Below are 20,980 nucleotides of genomic sequence, written 5' to 3' on the forward strand. Positions count from 1 at the left end.
GTGTCAAATATTAGAAAAATCAAAGTAGTTGAAAAGGATTTGTCATCTGCACTCTAATGCAGGTAATGGCCACTGGGCTATGAAGACCCAGCAAATGGTTTTGCTATCACTCTATGAATCAACCAAGAGTTGGCAGTTTCCAAGACTGTTGTGGATTGTACATATTCTCCCAGAGGAAGCATCCAAACAATTGAAAAGTCTTCAAGGAATGAATGCCCTTACGGAGAAGGTGGCCCCGGTGCTGAAGGCTAACCTCTCTCTGCCTCTATCTCAGCCCAGAAAAGGATCTACCTGAAGACCATTCCAAAAACAATAAATAATTGTTGTTGTTGTTGTTGTTCCTTCATTTTCAAAGAAGACCAATGACATCATGGGGTGATATCTTGACTTGCTCTCGAATGAAATCTAAGTGAGGTAAAATTGCACAAAGCGGTCGGCCTCACTGTCTCTTCTAGAGTCATTGAAGTCCAGTGGCAAGACAGAAGTCAAGATGACCGGCAATGGCCTGGGATACAGTGAATGATCGTGGCATCTTTAATGTCTGACAATGCTCTACGCGCCTTATAGTGCCTGCTTCTGCTGCCTTCCTGGCTATTGGAACAAATTGTTCTCATCTACTCATTCCACCAGGGGAAGTCTTCACATGCTTGGGGTAGACATGCCCCCTAACTCACTGACAGGTCTATGGCCCATTGGTTCCCCTCAACTTGGTCTGGTCCGTCTGCTGAGACAGTTTACCAGGGTGTGGCCTCTGTGCATGCTACAGCTTCTTGGAGCCATAGGTCAAGATTGAGTGCCAGGTGGACACGAAAAATGGATGAGCAGCCCTGAAAGGGATTTGACAAGCTCACACACCAGAGGTACTAGTCCTCCTTGAACACCCATACACCCCAGAAACAATAAATAGCTATGGGCCAAAAGCCCCTTACAACCCGTAGAAAGCATAATAAAGGACCAGAGAGAAAGCATCCTCTGCCTCAGGATCAGAGGCCACACTGTTCTTGGCTTGGGCTATTGAGTGCCATCTGAGCTGCCTTCACTGACCTCCCACATGCTGGACTCTACCACCCTGGACCCTGGACATTTGTTTGCACTAGCCTGGACCCTTTGTCTGACTAAACCTCTGCTATGTGCTAGACTTCTCTGGCTCAGCTGGACCCCTTGCCCTGATCCAATCTGGCCAGCCCTATGCCTCATTTCCTGGAATGACAGGCACATGCAAAGTTTTATGGTGCTCCTACACTGCACTCCTAAATTTTAAATCCATGCAAAGGCCACATGCCAAGAGAGAAAAGGAAAGGAATTGAAGAGATCTATGCGACTTTTGCTGTAATTATGGAACCCACATTTGTGAGCGTTTAAATTGAAACCCTATTAGAGAGAGTTCAATTTGGACAAAATCTAAATGCTGGTGAGGCAGCTTTGAAGGGAATAATTTTGCTGGGGCTGCCGGGCCTTACAAGGAACTGGAATTCCAGGTTGAAAATCATAATGGCCTGACCTTGAAGTGAGGGCTTTTCCTGAGGGGCAGGAAGCTCTCTGTATTATGGTACAATTAGGAAATTGTCAAAGAATTCGAGGCAGCTAGATGGCATAGTGGATAGATCACTGGGCCTAAAGACAGGAAGATCTGAGTTCAAATCCAGTCTGAGACACTTACTAGCTGTGTGACCCGGGACAAGTCACTGAACCTCTTCATCCACTGGAGAAAGAAATGGCAAACCACTCCAGTATCCTTGCCAAGAAAACCCCATGGTTCATAGGGTCACAAAGAGTTAGATATGACTGAACAACAACAGAAAATTTGAAGCCTACTTATTTGCCAAATTCCTTGGCTCTTCTTATCTATCCATTTCAAGGTCATGGTTGACTTATTTAAAATTAAGCCAAATGATATTCCCTCCACAATCTTAGATACTGCTGAGGGAGATACAATGGTATATGGAACTTTGGAAAGAAGAGACTCCCTCTACCAATGTCGGCTGGGACCTTCTCTACAATTTGTAAATTTAGAGAGTTGCCCGGGGCATTGAGAGGTTAAATGACTTACCCAGGGTACCAAGTCAGTATTTGTTATGTGCCAGAGGCAGGACTAGAACCCAGGATTCTAACCACAATGCCATGCTACTAAGACTATATAGGTAGATATACACACATGTATACCTATACAAAAACCTCTGCTTTTTGATAATAGAGCCTATGATTTTGTGACTATGTACATGTGTATGTAAATATAAACATAAGCCTTCCCTAACCCCTCCTTAATTCCAGTACCTTCTCTCTTTTAATGATTTCCTATTTATCCTGTATATAGCTTGCTTTGTATATATCTGTTTGCATGTTGTCTCCCCCATTAGACTGTAAGCTCCTTGAGGACAGGATCTGTCTTTTGCCTCTTTTTGTATCCCCAGTGCTTAGCACAATGCCTTAAACATAGTAGGTGCTTACTATATGCTGACTGAATTAAACACATACATATATGTACACACATATAGGTATGTATATACTTAGATACACATATCTATATCTATATACACATACATATACATATACTCACATACATTCATACATACATAGTCATAAAATCCCAGGTGCTCACTAAAAGCAAGGCTATGCCCAACAAGGTTCTCTTAGTTTTTTTTGGTGAGGCAATTGGGGTTAAGTGACTTGCCCAGGGTCACACACCTAGTATTTGAGGCCAGATTTGAACTCAGATCATCCTGACTCCAGGGCTGGTGCTCTATCCACTGCATCACCTACCTCTCTTAGTTTTAAAGACTTCAGAGAATCCCAGAATCTCTTAGTTGGAAGGGTCCTCAGAGATCATCTAGCCCAGCCCAAGGCTGAGAAAGAATCTGCCCCACAACATAGCTAACAAGTGGCCGCCAAGCTTTTACTGGAACACTCCCAGTCATGGGAAAGCCATGATGTGACAGCCACCAGCCCATTCTACTCTGAAGTAGCTATCGTGAAAAGAATACTTACCCAAATCTGTTTGTCTCTTTGTAACTTCTACCCCTATTTCTTCCCAGCTCTGCCCTTGGAAATGACTTCACAAATTCCTGTGGCGATTCATTCAGTCATTCCAACTTTCTGTCAAGGGAGGTTTTCTTGATGTCTAGCCCAAATCCCTCATGTCACAATTTAAGCCTTTGTTTTATCCCTCTATGTATAAGTCCAATTAGAAGGCTGGAGGCTGGAACATTTAATTCCTCCTAAAGTTTTCCTTTACAAAGTGCAGGATTTGGACTTTCCAGTTCACGTTCCACTTTCCAGCTGCAGCTTTGCTAGGTTTGAATGTAACAGAACAAGATGCCCCTGAGTGGGGTCCCCTCTGGTGTCCTTCCTTCCCACCCCTACCTTTCTAGCTTCCCTTTGTGCATTGTCCTTTTCCATTAGATTATAAGCACCTTGAGGGCAGGGAGTGTCACTTTTTTTCTTATTTGTATCTCTAGTGTTTAACACAGTGCCTGGCACATAGTAGGCTCTTAACAAATGTTTATTGAATTGATAAAGTAGGAATTCCTTGGATTAGAGTCTTTTAAAAACCTGTTATTCCTCCTTCTTCCTTCAATGACTAAAACAAGTGACTCCAAACATTACACATCTGACAGAATTTTCACATGCTTTCATCATACCCGATGGCGGTAATTGGATAGAAGCTGCATATATCTTCTATGTCCCTATTTATTCACCATTTGTCTTCCTCATTAGGATGTGAGCTACTTAGAGAAGGGATTGTTTTTACCTTTCTCCGTATCCCCGGTGTTCAGCATGATGCTTGGCAGCGAGTAAATAATAAATACCTGTTGACTGACTTTAGAAAACCCCTATGTAAACTGAAAGGTGTTAATGCAAACTACTGACATGAAGCAGATGGATTCCAAACAAGGAAAGGATTACAAAAACAACCCAAACACCCTCTCTTATCAGCTACGGTCAGCCAATGATCTATTTTACCTAGTGAGATTCAGAAGCTATGCTAGGTATTTAGGACAGATTGAGGTCAGAAGGGAGGGAGGGAGCAGGCATACCGTCACACCAATTTGATTTCTGTTCTTTCCACAGGAAACCGGGGCAAAAATACTTTAAAACCTAAACTTATTTATTAGAAACTATAAAATAAGATTTACATGCCATTTATTCCTTCTGGTTACATAACTAAGCATATCTCAGGCATGCCAACCTTTCTCACTGTGCTAATATGAGGACTTCCTAGCTTTAGCCAATGAAATGCCCCCAGGTAAAGTACAACTTGGCTCTGAAGAAGGTTTCCTCTTTTTTGGAAGGGAGAGTTAGCTGGGACAGGGAAGGGCTGCTGGCGGGATAGCCCCCCAACTGGTGCTTTTCATTCAGCGGGCTCTTCTGCCCCAGGGGAATGACTAAGAAGGAATATGGGTCTGTGTGTGTCTGTGGGAGGCAAGGCTTGGTGCAGAAAGGGGAGATCTAGCATTTACAGCAGCTAGTGGGCTGCTCCTTAGCGAGGATTTAAGCGGAGCTGATGCCAGAAGAGGCCTGAGGGGTAAGTGAAATGACAAGTCCCAGTTTCTCCACACCCTCTCACTCTGAAGGAGGCAAGCCTGGGATGTTAAAGGGCTCCAATGGAACACACCCAATGCATGGGGATCTGTGAGTTGGGGAGCGGACGTTATCTATTTTTGATGTTCATATATAAATTTCTTTAAGGAGCCAAAAATTCCAGGTTACACTCATCTTTCGTTGTTAGATCCCAGGCACTTACAAAATAATGATGTCAGAGCTCCTGACACTTGGGCAAAATTTTAAATTTAGATTAAAAGAAGTCTTACTGAAGTGGAACATGAAACATGAAAGGATGCCAATTAGTATCACTTGCTTGGTTTTTTTTGAAAAAAGATTTTAAGTTTTTTGAAATATTGGAAACTAATACTGATTTCTTTTTGAATCTTTTGTAAGTGACACAATCTTATGTAAATATGGTCAGAAGCTTAATTATAAAACATTAAAGCTGGAAGGAACCTTAGTCCATCTAGTCCAATGTCCCACCCAGTGCAGGACTGATTGTCTTCTTTAAGATTCCCAACAGATGGGTACCCATCTGTCCTAGTGAAAGCCCCATCTTCCAGAGATGGGTAGCCCACTGTATCATAAAACATCCCGTTATACTTTTGGTTGTTAGGAAATCCTTTCTTACGTCTGAAACATGTCTCCCATTAGCATCTACCTAGTTTTGGCCTCGGGAACAACACAGAACAATGTTCCTACTCCTACTCCTACTCCTACCTCGGGACAATCCCAAAATTTCAAAGGACTGTATATTTAGAGGTAGAAGGGACCTCAGAAATCAGCTAGTCCAAGCCTCTTCCTTTTGCAGACTAGTATACCCATGTCAGAGAAATTAAGTGGCTTGCCTAAGGTGATGGGGGTTGTAAAATGACCGAGCTGGGCCTCTTGACTCCAAACCCAACATTCTTTTCTACTGTACTATGCTGCTTCTCGATCTGACAATAACTATCATGCTTTTTCCCGTCTGTTTTTCTACAGGCTAATCTTTGCCTATTCTTTCAACCTTCTAGATATTCTATGACTAGCAAACCTCTTACCTTCCTAGTTATAACTATCTACTTAATATATAAAATCAAGTCATTGGACACCTAAGGAGGTGATGACAGCCTGTGGAAAGTACCCTTAGAGATTTCTGGGCTGGAGATGACTTAAATTACAATTTAAATTAAGGACTGTCTAGGTGATTTCTAAATTTAGGGCCCAGTTTTAAGCCGTGGATTTTTTTATATATATAGTATCCCTCCCAGATCTACTGAGAGCTACGTGGCCAGAAGTTAACTCTGCAAATACCCTAGAATACTCTAGTTAAAGGAAACACTTAGAAACATAAGCCAGCAAAGAGAACATGCTGAAATATCCCCAAAACAGGAGCTTTCCAAACCAGCTTCCACAAAGCCAAGACAAAGATTCAATTACCAGACGATAAATCCTTTTCCTGCAAAACCTGGAACAAATTTAAGTATCTGTCCTTCAGCTCTTTTCCCCAAGGAAAGGAACGGCATGTTGACAATCTTCCATACCTAGCATTAAGGTCTAAATAGTAGTTCTTGCGGTTACCTAGAGAAAATGAGAAACATAAGAAGTTATAATAATAGCCTACTTCAAAACAGTATTTGTGGGGAAACTGTTTGTGGTGACATACATTATCTCACTGATCCCTGCAACAACCTTGTGACAGAGTGGAGTAGGAATAAACTATTATCCCCAATCTATACCAGAGGAAGCTGGAGCTCAGAGAGGCTGAGCAATTTGCCCAAGGTCACGGAGCAAATAAACGGTAAGAGCCAGAACGTGAGGAAGGGCTTCTGATTCCACGGCAAGTGCTCTTTTCATCACGCTGATCTGCCTTCCTGTTTCATACAGGTGTGTTGAGAAAGGAAATTACTCCCTTCTCTAAGACCCAAGGCAAACTTGAAATGAAACCTGGGAGCTGGAAGGAAGAGGTGGGAAGGGATCTGAGCTCATGTAAACTGCTGATGTCCGACTATTTGAGGAGAAAGCAATTGGAAGGGGTGCCCTTTGTCACTGGGTCACATCTTGGTCGTCCAGTGGATCTGGGAAAGTGATCCAGAGCTGCCGATGACTGCCAAATGGTTTTTGCAAAATGAACAGCTGGTCCCCTCTAGGACCAATGAGGTAAATATCTGTTCTACTCTCATTGGCAGCGTTGTCTGAGGAGCAAAACAAGGGGAGCTTGAGGAAGGCAAAATCCTCAGAGGGTAGTAGTCACAGAGATCTCATGTTGTCACTACTCCCTGAGAAGTCTCTGCATAGAGAAGGTTAGATGACAAAGTGAGGTGCTGACTGACAGAATACCTTCCCTAAAATTATATTTTTAAAAGCCCCACACATTTCTTTCTGCTTTAGGATATCTCAGCTCCCCTATATTCACTGTCTCTTCTTTTGACAGTATCATATTTTTGGCTTATTTTGTTGTGAGAGCAGCAGTTTGGGATCCGTATAGCCTATTCCTGAATTGAATTTCCAAAAGTACTGCCTTTTCACACTCGTATAACCCATCTCTGATCTCCAACTTGGAACATTTGATGCGAAACTCATTTGACTGGCATGTGTGCAAAATTTGCCCCTCAATCTAATGGCAATTGAGGAGTTCAGCTACAGGGTATATAGGGAGCTGTGTGGGCAGGAATGAATATGTAATTTGCTGCAGCTAACAGCAAATATCCCCTAGGAATTTCCTGTTCTAGAAGAAATGCATGTGACTAATTCTAGCATCACTGCATCAGACAAGGAGTCCTATGGCACTGGAAGTAGTTAGTGAGCTCTCAACCTCCAGTTAGAACACCAAAGGGCCGATTGATTATCCAATTCAATTCAATCCAATCCAATTCGATCCAATCTAATCTAATCCGATCCAATCCCCAAAGCATTTATTAAATTCTCACAAAACAGAAGGCAAAAATATAAGACACTGGAAATACAAATACAAAACAAAAAAAACAGTATATACCAGTCCTCAAAGAGCAAACATTCTGCTACAGATGTGGGAGATGGTAATAATGCAAATACAATATTCAGAAAAGTGGATACATGATAATATAGGGAGGAGAGAGAGGATGCTAGCAATTCAAGGAATTCAGGGATGGCTTCTTGAGCTAAGCCTTGAAGGAAGCAAGAGCTTCTTGTAGAGGTGCAAACGGAGTACGTTCTAGGCATGAGGCACAGCCTGTGCAAAGGCAAAAAGGCAGGAAATGGAGAGTTGAATTGGAGAATAGCAAGCAGGCCAATTTATTTGGAACAGAGAAGGAAACGGTGTGCAGTGAGCCTGGGAAAACTGACTGGAGCTAGGGCTTTAACTGCCAAACTGAAAAGTTTGTATTTTATCCTTGAGGCCATCAAAAGCCTTTGGAGGGGCAGCTAGGTGGCGCGGTGGATAGAGCACTGGCCCTGGAATCAGGAGGACCTGCGTTCAAATCCAGCCTCAGACACATGACACTCACTAGCTGTGTGGCTCTGGGCAAATCACTTAACCCCAATTGCCCTCACCGAAAAAAAAAAGCCTTTGGAGTTTCTTTAGCTGAGGTGACATGGTCAGATTGTACTTTAAGAAGATTATTTTGGGAACTGTGTGGAGAATTGATTACAGAAGTCGAAGGACTGGAAGCTAGGAGTCCAATCAGGAGACTGTTGTAATAGTTTAAGCAAGAGATGATGAGGGATTGGTGACCACATGAGGGGAGAGAAGATGGGTGTGGGAGATGTGGAAGTAAAATGGAGAAGATTTAACAACTGATTGGATATGGTTGTTTGAGGGAGGGGAAAGATCTGAGGATGCTCTAAGGGTGCAAACCTGGTTGAGTAATAGAATGATGCTCTCAAAAAGAAATAGAGAAGTTTGGAGGAGGGGAGGATGATGACTATGGCCTAGTAATATAATGAAATAAATTTCTTGCTGAATAGTTGTCAAGAGATCTGTATAATTTAATTGTAATTTGTTCTTTCTATTAAAAATTGCAAACTTCTTTGAGTCGAATTCAATTTCAAGGATTTAAAAAAACAAAAACAAAAACTCATCATATAGTATTTGTAAAGTTTGTAAATTTGTAAAAATTTGTAAACCATTCTTAATGGTCTTAGGTCAAAATTCACCAAAGAAGGAAAAACATTTAGTAATTATTTTTTTTTCTCCAATGAATCATTATTTTCTAAACTGCTAACTCTTCTGGTTGGGAATAAAGCAATATAGTAGTTTAAATCTCTTTCTCTAGCTATATTAAAACCACAGGACAGTTTTATGCTCCTCTTTTCCTTTACTTTTTTTTTTTAACAATTCTTTGCTAAGGTTTTACTAAGTACCCAACTCCAGATTTTAGAAATCGATTTTTTTTAAACTTATATCAGGTCATTGTTGCACTTCTCAATTGTGTTCCAGTTTGAGCTCACTTTGAAGTTCAATATTGAAGAAAGCAAAAGAGCATGGTGTTTACAAGTAGTGCCCCAGTACTGAATACTTACACATTCTTGGATTGTCATTATCTTGCCATATGATGTTGGCATATAAAGACACAATTTCTTTAATCTCGGCACATCTTTCATAGTATAACTCAATCTGATCAGCAAGTTGTTTTTTGAAGAGAGGATTGAAGATCTAGAGAAAAGCAAGTGAAAAGACTGAGTGCCAATGTCTTCAGGCCCAGGAGATCCCCAAGAGCCCATCAGACTCTCTTGAGCACCTCTTCTGAACATGCACCTTCTGCTTGAGTTTTTTCAGAATAAGTCACTTTGCAAAATTGAAGTCATTACTTTTTCCCTTCTCCTCTCTCAGCCTAAGCTCTCTCCCATCTGTGGGGTCCTTATTTGTCTCCCATTTGGGACTTGAATTTTAGGGTGCCAGTCACCCTCCTGCAGAATTAACTGTAAAAGAAGTACTGAGAAAAGGAGACTTTCCTATCAAGGGACTGCTAATACAGACAGAAAGCTTCTGGTCTTCCTTCCTGGAATGAGAGAAAGAATGTCACAGTGAGGGAAGGCAACAGCAGCTAGGGCTACCCCATGGGAAACGTGAGGTCTGCATAGTAATAATAACTAACACATAGTGTGATCCTTTAAATTTGGCAGAGGTCTTGATGCACATTACCTCATCTGATACTTACAGCAGCTGTAGGTGGTACAATGGGTAGAGTATGGGACTTAGAGTCAGGAAGACCTGAAGTCAAACGTAGTCTCAGACATTTGCTAGCTAGCTGTGTGATGCTGGGCAAGTCACTCAGCCTCCTTTGGCCTCACTTTCTTCATATATAAAATGAAGGATAGTAATAATAGCTCCTCTCTCACGGAGCTGTTGTGAGGATTAAATGAGATAATATGTAAAGCTCTTTGCAAACTTTAAAGTGTGCCACAAATGTTAGCTATAACGTAAATTAGTCATAAATTAGTAAACACCAGAGTTAGGACTTCCAGACTCCAAGTCCAGTACTCAATCTGCTATCCCATATATATTCGTCCCATCCTACCTGGCTGTAGGCAGGAGTTAGAGTCATCAAAACCACAATCCAGATAGTTGGGCCACTTCAAGCAGCATTTCCTTATGGGGGATTTTGCTCCACATGAGCATAATGTTACACAGGCCATGTTATACATGGAAGCTAGTTCCTACAGTACCAAGATTTAAAAACTCATCAGTGGTTCAGATGACTTCTAGATAAGGGACTGTATGTTACTCCCCAAACCATCCACTGTGCCTGTCTATACAGAAATTCTCCAAATTACATATACCTAACTTACTGACTTATCTTTCAGAAAGCCTTGAATGCCAAGGTAAAAAATCTGGGCTTTATTTGGTCAGCAAGATACTTGACATATCTCTTACACAAATAATCACCTGAGTGGACACAGGAAGACCTATTTCTTTCTGGCAGCTGTAATTTGGGATTTCCTATCCTTCCCTTTCCACCATCCTCACTGCTTTAGACCCCATATTGCTGGATTCCTCCCTGTCCCCTCAAGCCCTAGCTCTAGTCTCTGATTTTCATCTAACTGAGTTGCCACTCCATTCACACCACAAGCATTTAGTCTAGCTCAGGACGCATGAGGAGAAGGTAAGAAGCAGTGGTCCTCTGAAATGTAAATAGGTATTACTTTGGTTCTATGTGTACTCAAAGAATGACCATTAATTATCATCTGAGTGCACCTTTGTCTTTATAGGACTGTAGTGAAAAAAGGAAAAAGAGGAGAGGGGAGGATATGAAAAAGCCTTTTTTTTTTAACCTGTTACCTTTTTTCCCCTGTCCTTTCTAGCACTTCAATTTAATTCATCAAACATTTACTAAACTCCTTCTACATGCAAAAAGTTACACATGATCACACACAGAAATCCTTGTCCTAGGTACTGGGAAAAATACGAAGTAGGAAAACAGACACACATACAGAAAATATAAAATAAAAACATGATAAACGCAAAAATTCTATATGAGATCCAAGGAAGGAAAGATGATGTCTGACTGGGAAAATCAAGGAAGTTCTTGTGAAAGGGAATTTGAGTTATAATAGTAAAATTTCAGCAGGTATAGATTGGGAGAGAGAAGGGCATATAGACGTAGGTGGGGAATGCATAGATGTGTACAGAGAATGATGAGTAACCTGGTTTGACTGAAGTATAGATCAGTGGTTGAGAATACTGTGAGCACAGTGCTTGGCAAATAAAAAGCTCTTAATAAATGCTTATTGACTGATTGATTTGTAAAGCTGGAAAGGAAGGTTGGTGCCATATTGTGGAGAGCCACAAGGTAGAGTCTGGGTTTTATTTGGTAAGGCAAAAGAGAGGCGCTGACTGGTTTTGGTCAGAAGAGTAACTAGACATATGCACAAGAAAGACTAATCTGGTAGTTATATGAAATGGATTGAAGGGAAGAAGAGAATGGAAGCAGGGAGATTAATAGGAATCTATCAAAATATTCCAAGTGGGTGGTAATAAGGGCATATAGTAGGCTGGTGGCAGAAATGAGGAGATAGATTCAAGGGAAGTTACATATGTAGAATCAATAATATTTCACATTTGATTAGATGTACCAAGTGAGAAAAGGGCAAAAGTTAACATGGGGACTTAGAGTAAAGATAACTAGGTGAGTGGCTGTGCCACTGATAGAAACAGGAAAAACCCTTAGGAAAACCTAAAAAGGGACAATTGCTCTGGCATATGGGAAAAACTATGAGTTTTTATTCTGTTCTACAGTGGATCATGGATGACTAGAAATTGTTAACAGAAGCAATAGGTAATGATAGTGAAAAGGAAGATATGATCAATCCCTGGGGTCCATGGAAAAGGAAGTGAGTGGAGAAAAAATGGACTGGACAATATACCATATGTTAGGTAGCGAAATTCATTATACACTTTGATCCAGTCATTTCATTGCCAGGACTTTATCCAAAAGATTTCATGAAAAGGATAAAAAGATCCTCCTGTACAAAAATATTATCTGCTTTGTTTGTAATAGAAAAAAAAAGAAAACCTAGAAACAACCTCTATATTTGGATTGAAAAATAGCTAAATAAATGATGGCATATTAATGCAACAGAATATTATAGCATCATAAAAGAAGATAAATATGAAACCTGTGAGGGAGTATGGAAAGGCTCATAAGGAGAAATGCAACGTGAGAGCAATAGAACCAAAACAGCATATATAGACAATAACTACCTAAAAATGAGAAAAAGAAACCAAAAGTAATAGAAGTATGGATGAATTGTGAAGGGGACATAAATTAAATATATTTAGTTTGTTTAATTTGTTTGGCTCTTTTTTGTTAAAATGTACAGTATAATTTTTATGGTTTTACTATGATTCTGGTTCTAACTCTTTACATTTATTTGATTATTTATTTTTGTTGATGGTCCAAACTGGATACTTCACTGGTATGAAATCATTCCAGCATGGTTTCCCTTGGATGCAGATCAGCAATGTGTCTGTACCTTTCTAGTTTTATGTTGTTGCCTAGGGCACCCAAAGGTTAAATGACTTGCCTGTGGTCCTAGAACTTGAACCTAAGTCTTCCTGACTCCAAGTCACTTTCCATCATGCCATTTTTTCCAGCATGCCAGCATGTTTCTCTTTACTAGATTTATAATTTTTTTTAATATTAAGAAAAAGGAAATAGATGGTGGACAAAATGAGAAGTGTCCCTAGGGAAAACAAAAAAAGGTCTGACCCAAGATTTTCCCAGTATCTCACCTTCCAACCTCCTCACCCATCCCTCTCAATATCTAATCAGCTAGAGATCCTACTCCTGAGCATAAAGAAGAACTTAGAGCTTGTTCTCACTGCCTGGATAGTGACAGAGTGAGTGGAGAAGAATTCCACATGACCCTACTTCCAAATTATAATAGGAGATGAGGTGTTCCAGGCATCTGGAATTGTAACTCTGAACATAATTTCCCATAGAAATATTGTTACATATGGCAGCCACTATTAATACTGTATAATATTTCAGCCATATTATGAGTTAGGATTTTCTGAGTTGGTTTGGGAACCTAATCATTATATATATGTGTGTGTGTATATATATGAATATAAGTGTGTATGTAAAGCTATCTATCTATATATGAATATAAGTGTGTATGTATAGCTATCTATCTATATATGTATGTTTGTATGTCTATTTATAAACACACACTCCTATAGATACACATACAAACATTTTCTCTATGGAAATATATGTTTCAAAATCTAAATAACTGCCTTACAAATGAACTTTTAAAACAAGTGCTGCCTGCGTTTTTTTTTAAAAAGGAACTTACTAAACAAAGAATTTTCCTTGCTAAAAGGATGATACCTTAAATGATACCTCACAAAGACTCAACAACTTAGATTCCTTTCATTAGTTTAATCAGTGGATATGCAACATCCTGATACAAGTCTGCTCTATCATTAAGCTAGTAGTTATTAAAACACAGAAAGCAAATTATTTCCATTTTATGAGTATTAAATGAACCAAATCTTGATAGAAATCCATTATCACACTTGCTGAAACCCTCAAAATCAATCATGCTTGATTACAGAATTATTACTCAATTTGTCTTCAGTAAATCTCTTATTTACATTGCATTGCATGTTCCTGTGTTACATTACTCTTGAAAGACCATTAATTTGTCATTTAGCCTCTGTACCTACCTGTTCAGTCTCCATCACACTGAGACGATAGTATTTCATGGGGCCAAAGAACCCTTCAATCCCAGGAGCATACCTGCTCCCTCCAAGAATAAAGTAGCCATCAGTGTCATTATAATAGAAATCCTCTCGAAAACTAGAAAAAGAATATCTAGGTTATTAAACAGACTCTATGTTTTGATGGGCCTTACCACAAGAAATGTAAGTCACTTTGATGACTCCTTTAGAGTCCTTCCCACATGCCTCCAAGCCTCTCTCTCTCCAAGGGCAACGTGAACCAGCAGATGGAGCACTACTTAAGAAATCATTTGTTCTAAAAATCGTGATGGGTGACCCTAGGACCTTTCTCTGTTCTGTTTTCATTACCAGTAAAAGTGAAATTGCCTGATTTTACAGCATTAAGGTCAACAACAACAATAATATTAATAGCAACAACATCAACAACAATAAAACCTCCATATGGAATGGGCATAGGTAATGATGGATCATGGCTTTAGGTGAAGAGCTAGGACCAGGAAAGATGAAGCAAAAGCTGAAGGGTAGAGAAGGTATTAAAGGTCAGAGATAGCACTGGGTCCACTGTTTCTATCAACAGGCAAGGATTGAAAAATCAAGCAAAAAACAGTCAGAATCTGAGAAGGCAAGATGAAGTTCAAGGTATATGCAAACTGAATCAGTCAAGGCAGTTTAAAAACCAAGCAAATAGAAAGTTGGAGGAATCAGGAACCCTAGTTCAAATCCAGGCTCTGACAATAGCTATGTAACTATGAGAAAATCCTTTAACCTCTCAGATCCTCAGCTTCATCATCAGTACAAGAATTATACTATCTATCCTGTAGGGCTGTTGTGAGAAAAAAGCACTTTGCTTAAAGTGATAGACTAATACTGGATAATAGCTAGCATTTATATAATGCTTTGAGGTTGGCACAATGGTTTCATAATAATAATAATAATAATAATAGCTGACATCATATAGCACTCACTAAGTGCCAGGTACTATGCTGAGTGATTTATAACTGTTATTGCATTTGATCCTCACAGTGATCCTGAGAGGTAGGTGCTATTGTTATCCTTATTTTACAAATGAGGAAACTAAGGCAAACAGAAGTGAAGTGACTTACCCAGGGCCACACAGCTAATGTCAGAGGCCAGATTTGAACTGAGGACTTCTTTACTCCAGGTCCTGCTTTCTATTCACTGTGCTGACTAGCTGATATGCAATGATATTATTATCATTACACAAGCAAGCAGTCAGAAGCCAAGATCTCTGCAGGAACCAAGGACCACAGCAAAGTAAGCAGAATGGATTTATGGTGACAGAAATAATGTTGGATTCCTGTGGTGACCCCATGCTGCCTCAGCACAGAACCTTTCATATTCTTCCTATCACAGCTGGAACCCTAAGTGTGGCTAGTATGGGACTTTATGAGAGGAGGTGAGTGAGACCCTCTGGGCCGAGCTAGAAGGGAAAGGATGAAAACAAGGGCAGTGTCTGACACATTCAGCAATAAAGCCCGATGGAATGATGAGTGCAGACACCTGGAAATGGACTGGATACAAAAGCTAAAGGAAAGTGGAAACAAACCAGCCTTTTTTGGTTCTTGAGATATGCCTATATGTCTCCCTATCTTCTATCAGGACCACATATCAACACTCTCCAAATGAGGACAACGTGGTCCATTGTTAGAGACTTTCCCACTTCTCTCAGAGAACATTGGGCAACCTCTGTTAGTGACTTTTTCTGACAACCCACAAGGTCATCTTAACTGGCTACAGAAGAGTTGTGCAGACTTGTTTCCTATTTGTGTCCACGTCTTTCTCTTTTCTGGCCCTCTGCAGTTTTCCTCTACAAAACTCTCATTGGCTTCACAAAAGGAACCCTGTGTCCCCTGATAGCATCAAAGGACACATGACTGCATGAGAACTGGACTCCCCCAAAATGGCCTTGTCCTTGCAGGTGGAAACTGAATGGAACTAATGGCCATAAATCTGGCTGTCATGGAGTTGCAGTTCCATCAGGATGGCCATCCTCTTCACCAACACACCTCTCAACCCTTCTTCACACACTAGATGGTCTTTTGCAGCTGCTGTAGCTGAAAAAATTAACCCTTTGTGGCCAACATAAACCTTCACTGAATGCCTAAGCTACTCTCTTCAGATGAGTTAGGCACATTAGTATGCTCTCACCTGGCCATCAGGTTAATCAAATTGAACGATTTGAAAGAATTAATGAAAATTAAAAAGAAAGAGTCAAGGTTGGAGGTATACAAATACATGTAAATTTAAAGACTTGGTCAAGTTTTTAACCTGGATTAACCCTAAACTAATTTTCACTTACCCCCTAAATGGCTGTTGCTATATGAAGGTCTTAAATTACTGACTTCTACAGACTATCACCTACGATTGGTGGCTTTCTGAATCCCAGTTTTTATTTTGGTTCTTCATTCTCAAGCACCTTTCAAACATTCCCTGGTGAACTCGCACTATCTCACTTTTGTGGAAGAGCCAATATAAGTGTTTTTACTGATAGAAAACTGAATCCAAAGAGTATTAAGAGGCTTTTCTAAGGTCATACAAGAGCAAGGAAAGCTGCAATTTGTGATTGTCAGTTTCCTGACCAGACACTTTCTGGAAATGGAGTCCCTGGAAACACCTGAGATAGAGAGGATCCTGGGCACGCACAGATATGTAAGATTGATCTCTCTATATTTGTTGTGCATGAAGACAAAAGACCTTGCAGAAAAACATAACAAGTGACTATGAAGTTTAACCAGATACTTATTTTAAATAATATTGTATTTTCCCCCAATTACATGAAAAAACAATTTTTAACATTTTTTTTAAGTTTTGAATTCCAAATTCTATCTCTCCCTTCCTTCCCTCCTTCCTCCCTGAGACAGTGTGCAATCTGATATAGGTTATACATGTGCAATCATGAAGTTCAACCAGATATTAAAAATATCTGGGGAGGTAGCTGAGGAGGGGCAAGGAAGGGAGAAAGAGGAAGAGACCCCTCCCCCCCTTTTTTTGCTTTTTGGTGAGGCAATTAGGGTTAAGTGACTTGTCCAGGGTCACACAACTAGTAAGTGTCAAGTGTCTGAGGCTGGATTTGAACTCAGGGCCTCCTGACTCCAAGGCCAGTGCTCTATCCAAGGAAGAGACCTTTTAAACTAGCTTTTTAACACTTAAGTGGCACTGCCATGATTCAAATTCAGTTTGATTCCAAATTCAGTATTATGCCTCTCACTATAAGAAATCAATGCTGTCTGACTATGATCATAGAAGAAAAGTAAATGAGAAGGAGTAGTCAAAAAATCCTGAAGGGGATTTAGAGAAACTGAAAAAGTGTGTGATACTTTATGAATTGAAATTAATTAAAATGTAAATAATTATTCAGTAACTGTAATTGATGTTTAATATTATGCTTCTAATAAAACATTTAATTAACAAAAAGAAATCAGTGACCTAATGAGAATCAGGAAATGCAATAAAAACTTAAACACTTAATTTTCATAACATGTCACAGAATTAGAGCTGTAGAGATCTAAAGAGACTATCTGCTTCATTCCCTTCTTCCAAATGGTTACCTACTCTGTTCTTGAAATCGTCAGAGCAAATGTCAAAATCCCCCATATTAAAATTCAAAACTCTTAGGCTCATTGAGTTTTTCTTTGGGTCTAATCTAAATCTCACTTGCTGCAATTTCATTCTATTTCTTTTGGCTCTATTTTTGATCAAGACTAACTGGTTAATTAACATCCTTCATCTAGCTCAACATAGTTATTAAGTAGCTGCCTCAGTCTTCTCTTCCCATTCTAAATAATACCAGTTCTTTAGGCCTTCTATATAACTCTAATCCTTTAATCCAGCTATAAAAAAGCACTGTTCTATGTGCCCAGAACCTGAAAGAAATCAGTGTGGGCCTAATATGAATCAGGAAATGTGGTAATAAACAAATAAACTTAATATACACTGCCCATCTCCTTTCACTTCTTCTTTTTTTTTTTTTTTTTGCTTGGTTTTCAAGGGAATATGTGTTTGTCTTGCATTCTAAGTTGTTCAAACATCTGTTGCAGATTGCACTTCCTTGGACTCTCAAAGAAATGCACAGAAAAAAAGTGGCAGAGATGGTTAAGAAAAGAAAAAGTAGCACTGCTAGGTGTGAATGGGGTTGACAAAGGGCATGGATACCAATTGAATTTCAGCTGTCCTAATGAATTCTGAAAATCCTTTACAAGGATGCTTTCATGGTTTTCTTTTCTCTTCATTAGACCCTCTCCACATTCTCTACAAACTTCTTAAGTCTCAATGTAATCAGAATATTTAGTGCTTTCCTGATTCTGAATTATATCAGAAGGTTACCTCTACGATTTCAGCATTTTAGACTCTTGGCTATGAGTCCCAGGATTATACACAAAAACTGGAAGAAAGGAAATAATTATAAAATACAAGGCAAGAGGCCAAATTCTTTTTCTATAACTCTTTTGGGAAGAGATTACATAAGGATGACAAACTACACCAATATTTATAACTGCATAAATTTCTAATTCAGATTAGAAACATAAATATGAAGAACGTTTCCCATTTATACAGTGCCTAACATATCAACTGTTTTCAATAAACAATATTAGAAAGGTGATGTATTTTACACAATGTTGTTCAAAGAAAATGAATAATTTTAAAGTACTATAAAAGAGAAACCTAATTTACGTGGATATGTAGAAAAGGAATATGACTCTGTGACTTGAAAAAAGAGGAGAGAGTCTGTGGATAGAAAGAAGGAAAGAAAGAAAGAAAGAAAGAAGGAAAGAAAGAAAGAAAGAAAGAAAGAAAGAAAGAAAGAAAGAAAGAAAGAAAGAAAGAAAGAAAGAGAGAGAGAGAAAGAAAGGAAGGAAGGAAGGAAGGATGGAAGGAAGGACAAAATCTTGTTACAGAGCAGGATAAAAAGATGATGACTAAAGAAGCTGAATGAAGAGGAAGGCAAACTGTGATACACAATTACAGTATAGACACTTCTCAAACCTCACACTGCATCATTTTGGGCAAAACAAAATGCTGCACTTACATAATTGACTGATTGTGATAGCTTTTCAAATCCTGTCCAATATTGGCTGTTACTATGATCTAAAAAGAGAAAAAGAGACAAGTATTATTAGTGGTTGAATTAAATAGAATTAATCATACTATGCTCAGTATCATACATATAATTAACACTAATATATTTTGGGTTCATCTCTTATTTGTATAGTTTCTGAATACTTATCAACCCTATACTCTCATTATGTGTACTTAATGGATATGATCCAAAAATGGAACCTTCCCAAATGACATAATATGATGTATATGTATATCTGTACATATGTATGTATGCACATTGTAATGCATGTATACATATATGTGGTACATACACACCCAGATAAAAACATATATATGTTGTATATATAGAATATATATAGATATATAAACACACATATACACACAGCTATGAACACTGTATATATGTGTATATATGTATATGCATACATGTGGGATATATACATACATACCCACACACATCCAGATATAAACACATTTGTATGTATGCACACATATATGCACATATGTAGGATATATATACATGCCCACATAATCCAGATATAAACACATGTATATATACACATATATATGCATATATGTGTATGCATATGTATATGTGGTATGTACTCATACATACACACACACACACATATATACATGTATATATGCACATGCACACACACACATATTTATATTAAGTAAGAAGTCCTTCCCATTGGATTTCAGATCCTTCAAAACCACAGTCTCTCACAAATGCAAGAGTTTTTTATTTCATGTGTGAAGACTCAGGTTCTTGAAAGAAAATGGAACTTTAGATCTCAAAGAGAGCTTGTTAAAATTTAGTCTGCTGCCAAAGAGTCTTCAGAAAAATTTTTTTAGTTCTTTGGACCCTTCATATACTGTTATCCTTTATCAGTCCTCTGAATTTTTGAATTCTCAAAGTGCTTTTAAGTTTACATCATACAATATAACAATCAATTATATGCTGTTTTATGTTATTCTTTGGTTATTTCATGAGGGTACATCTGTTCCCATTAATGAGAATGTAAGCTTCCCAGCCAACTAAGTGGGGCACCGGGCCTGTAGTCAGGCAGACTCCTCTTCATGAGTTCAAATCTGGCCTTAGATACTTACTAGCTGTGTGACTCTGGACCAGGCACTTGAGCTTGTCTGCCTCAGCTTCTCATCTGTAAAATGAGCTGGAGAAGGAAATGGCAAACCACTCCAGTATGTTTGCCAAGAAAACTCTAAATAGGGTCATGAAGAGTCAAACACTACTGAACAACAACAGTAAATCTTCCCAAAGGAAGGGAGTTTTTCTTTTCATTTAGTTGTATTCCCCATAGTGCACAGCTGAATGCTGAAAGTACACACTAGGTACTGACTTAGTGCTTGTTGATGATACTCAAATAGGATGCTACTGGTGATAACTGCTAAATGGTTCAGTGTCTACAGAACAGAAAACCACTCATAAATTTGGTTAATTCAATCAAATAATTGGTCAGCTTAATAAAACAAAAAGAATCTATTCTTCAACTAAACTCCCAAATTGCTTCACTAAATCCACTGGTCAAATGATCTGTCAAAATAATTGAACTGGTAACTCCATAACAGAAAAAGCCTGAGGATGCCTGCCTGTGCAAGTGGAAAAAACTTTACAAATTATGCTCACACAAAAGAGCTCTTTGGTCTGTGTTTTTGATCATCTTTTAAAGAGCCTACCCATATTTTCTTTCTGCCTCTATTTCTTAGACCTGTACTCGCTTTGAAGCTCAACATAACCCACTTCCAATTAAAACTCTTAACTCATTTCCCTGGTTCCAGTCTTCTCTGCTCCATTTGACCCTGTGTAATGCAGTCATATTAGTCAAACTAAAATACTGCTTTCATCATGTCACTCCCCTGCTCAAAGACTTTCAATGACTCCCTACTGCTTATTAAATAAAACCTAAATTAAATAAAACCTGGAATTTGAGTTTCTTTACATTTTCTTTACAACCCGAGTCTTCACACATGAAATAAAAAGCTCTTCCATTTGTGAGAGACTGTGGTTTTGAAGGATCTGAAATCCAATGGGAAGCACTTTTATTTAATATAAAAATATATATATATATATGTGTGTGTGTGCATGTGCAATACACATGTGTATATATGTATGAGTGCATACCACACTAACTTACCTCTTTGCTTTCATTTTCTGCTACTCCTCACATGAATCCTCCCTTTAAGTCAAAC

At 38.9% G+C, this 20,980-nt stretch overlaps 1 protein-coding gene across 2 annotated transcripts in view; it reads right to left on the reverse strand.

The window, feature by feature from the left end:
- The window catches only part of SEL1L3 (SEL1L family member 3), a 117,228-nt gene that overhangs the window by 64,218 nt on the left and 32,030 nt on the right, over positions 1–20,980 (reverse strand). For both annotated transcript variants that reach the window (XM_027836698.1, XM_027836699.1), the window contains exons 6-9: positions 18,735–18,793; positions 13,673–13,805; positions 9,022–9,154; positions 5,962–6,102 (exon numbers count right to left, since the gene is read on the reverse strand). In XM_027836698.1, coding sequence (XP_027692499.1) covers positions 5,962–6,102; positions 9,022–9,154; positions 13,673–13,805; positions 18,735–18,793 — 466 coding nt within the window. The remainder of the gene's footprint in view (positions 1–5,961; positions 6,103–9,021; positions 9,155–13,672; positions 13,806–18,734; positions 18,794–20,980) is intronic.

This window comes from Vombatus ursinus, unplaced genomic scaffold (assembly GCF_900497805.2).
Source record: "Vombatus ursinus unplaced genomic scaffold, bare-nosed wombat genome assembly UNPS02014818.1, whole genome shotgun sequence".
Lineage (NCBI taxonomy): Eukaryota > Metazoa > Chordata > Mammalia > Diprotodontia > Vombatidae > Vombatus > Vombatus ursinus.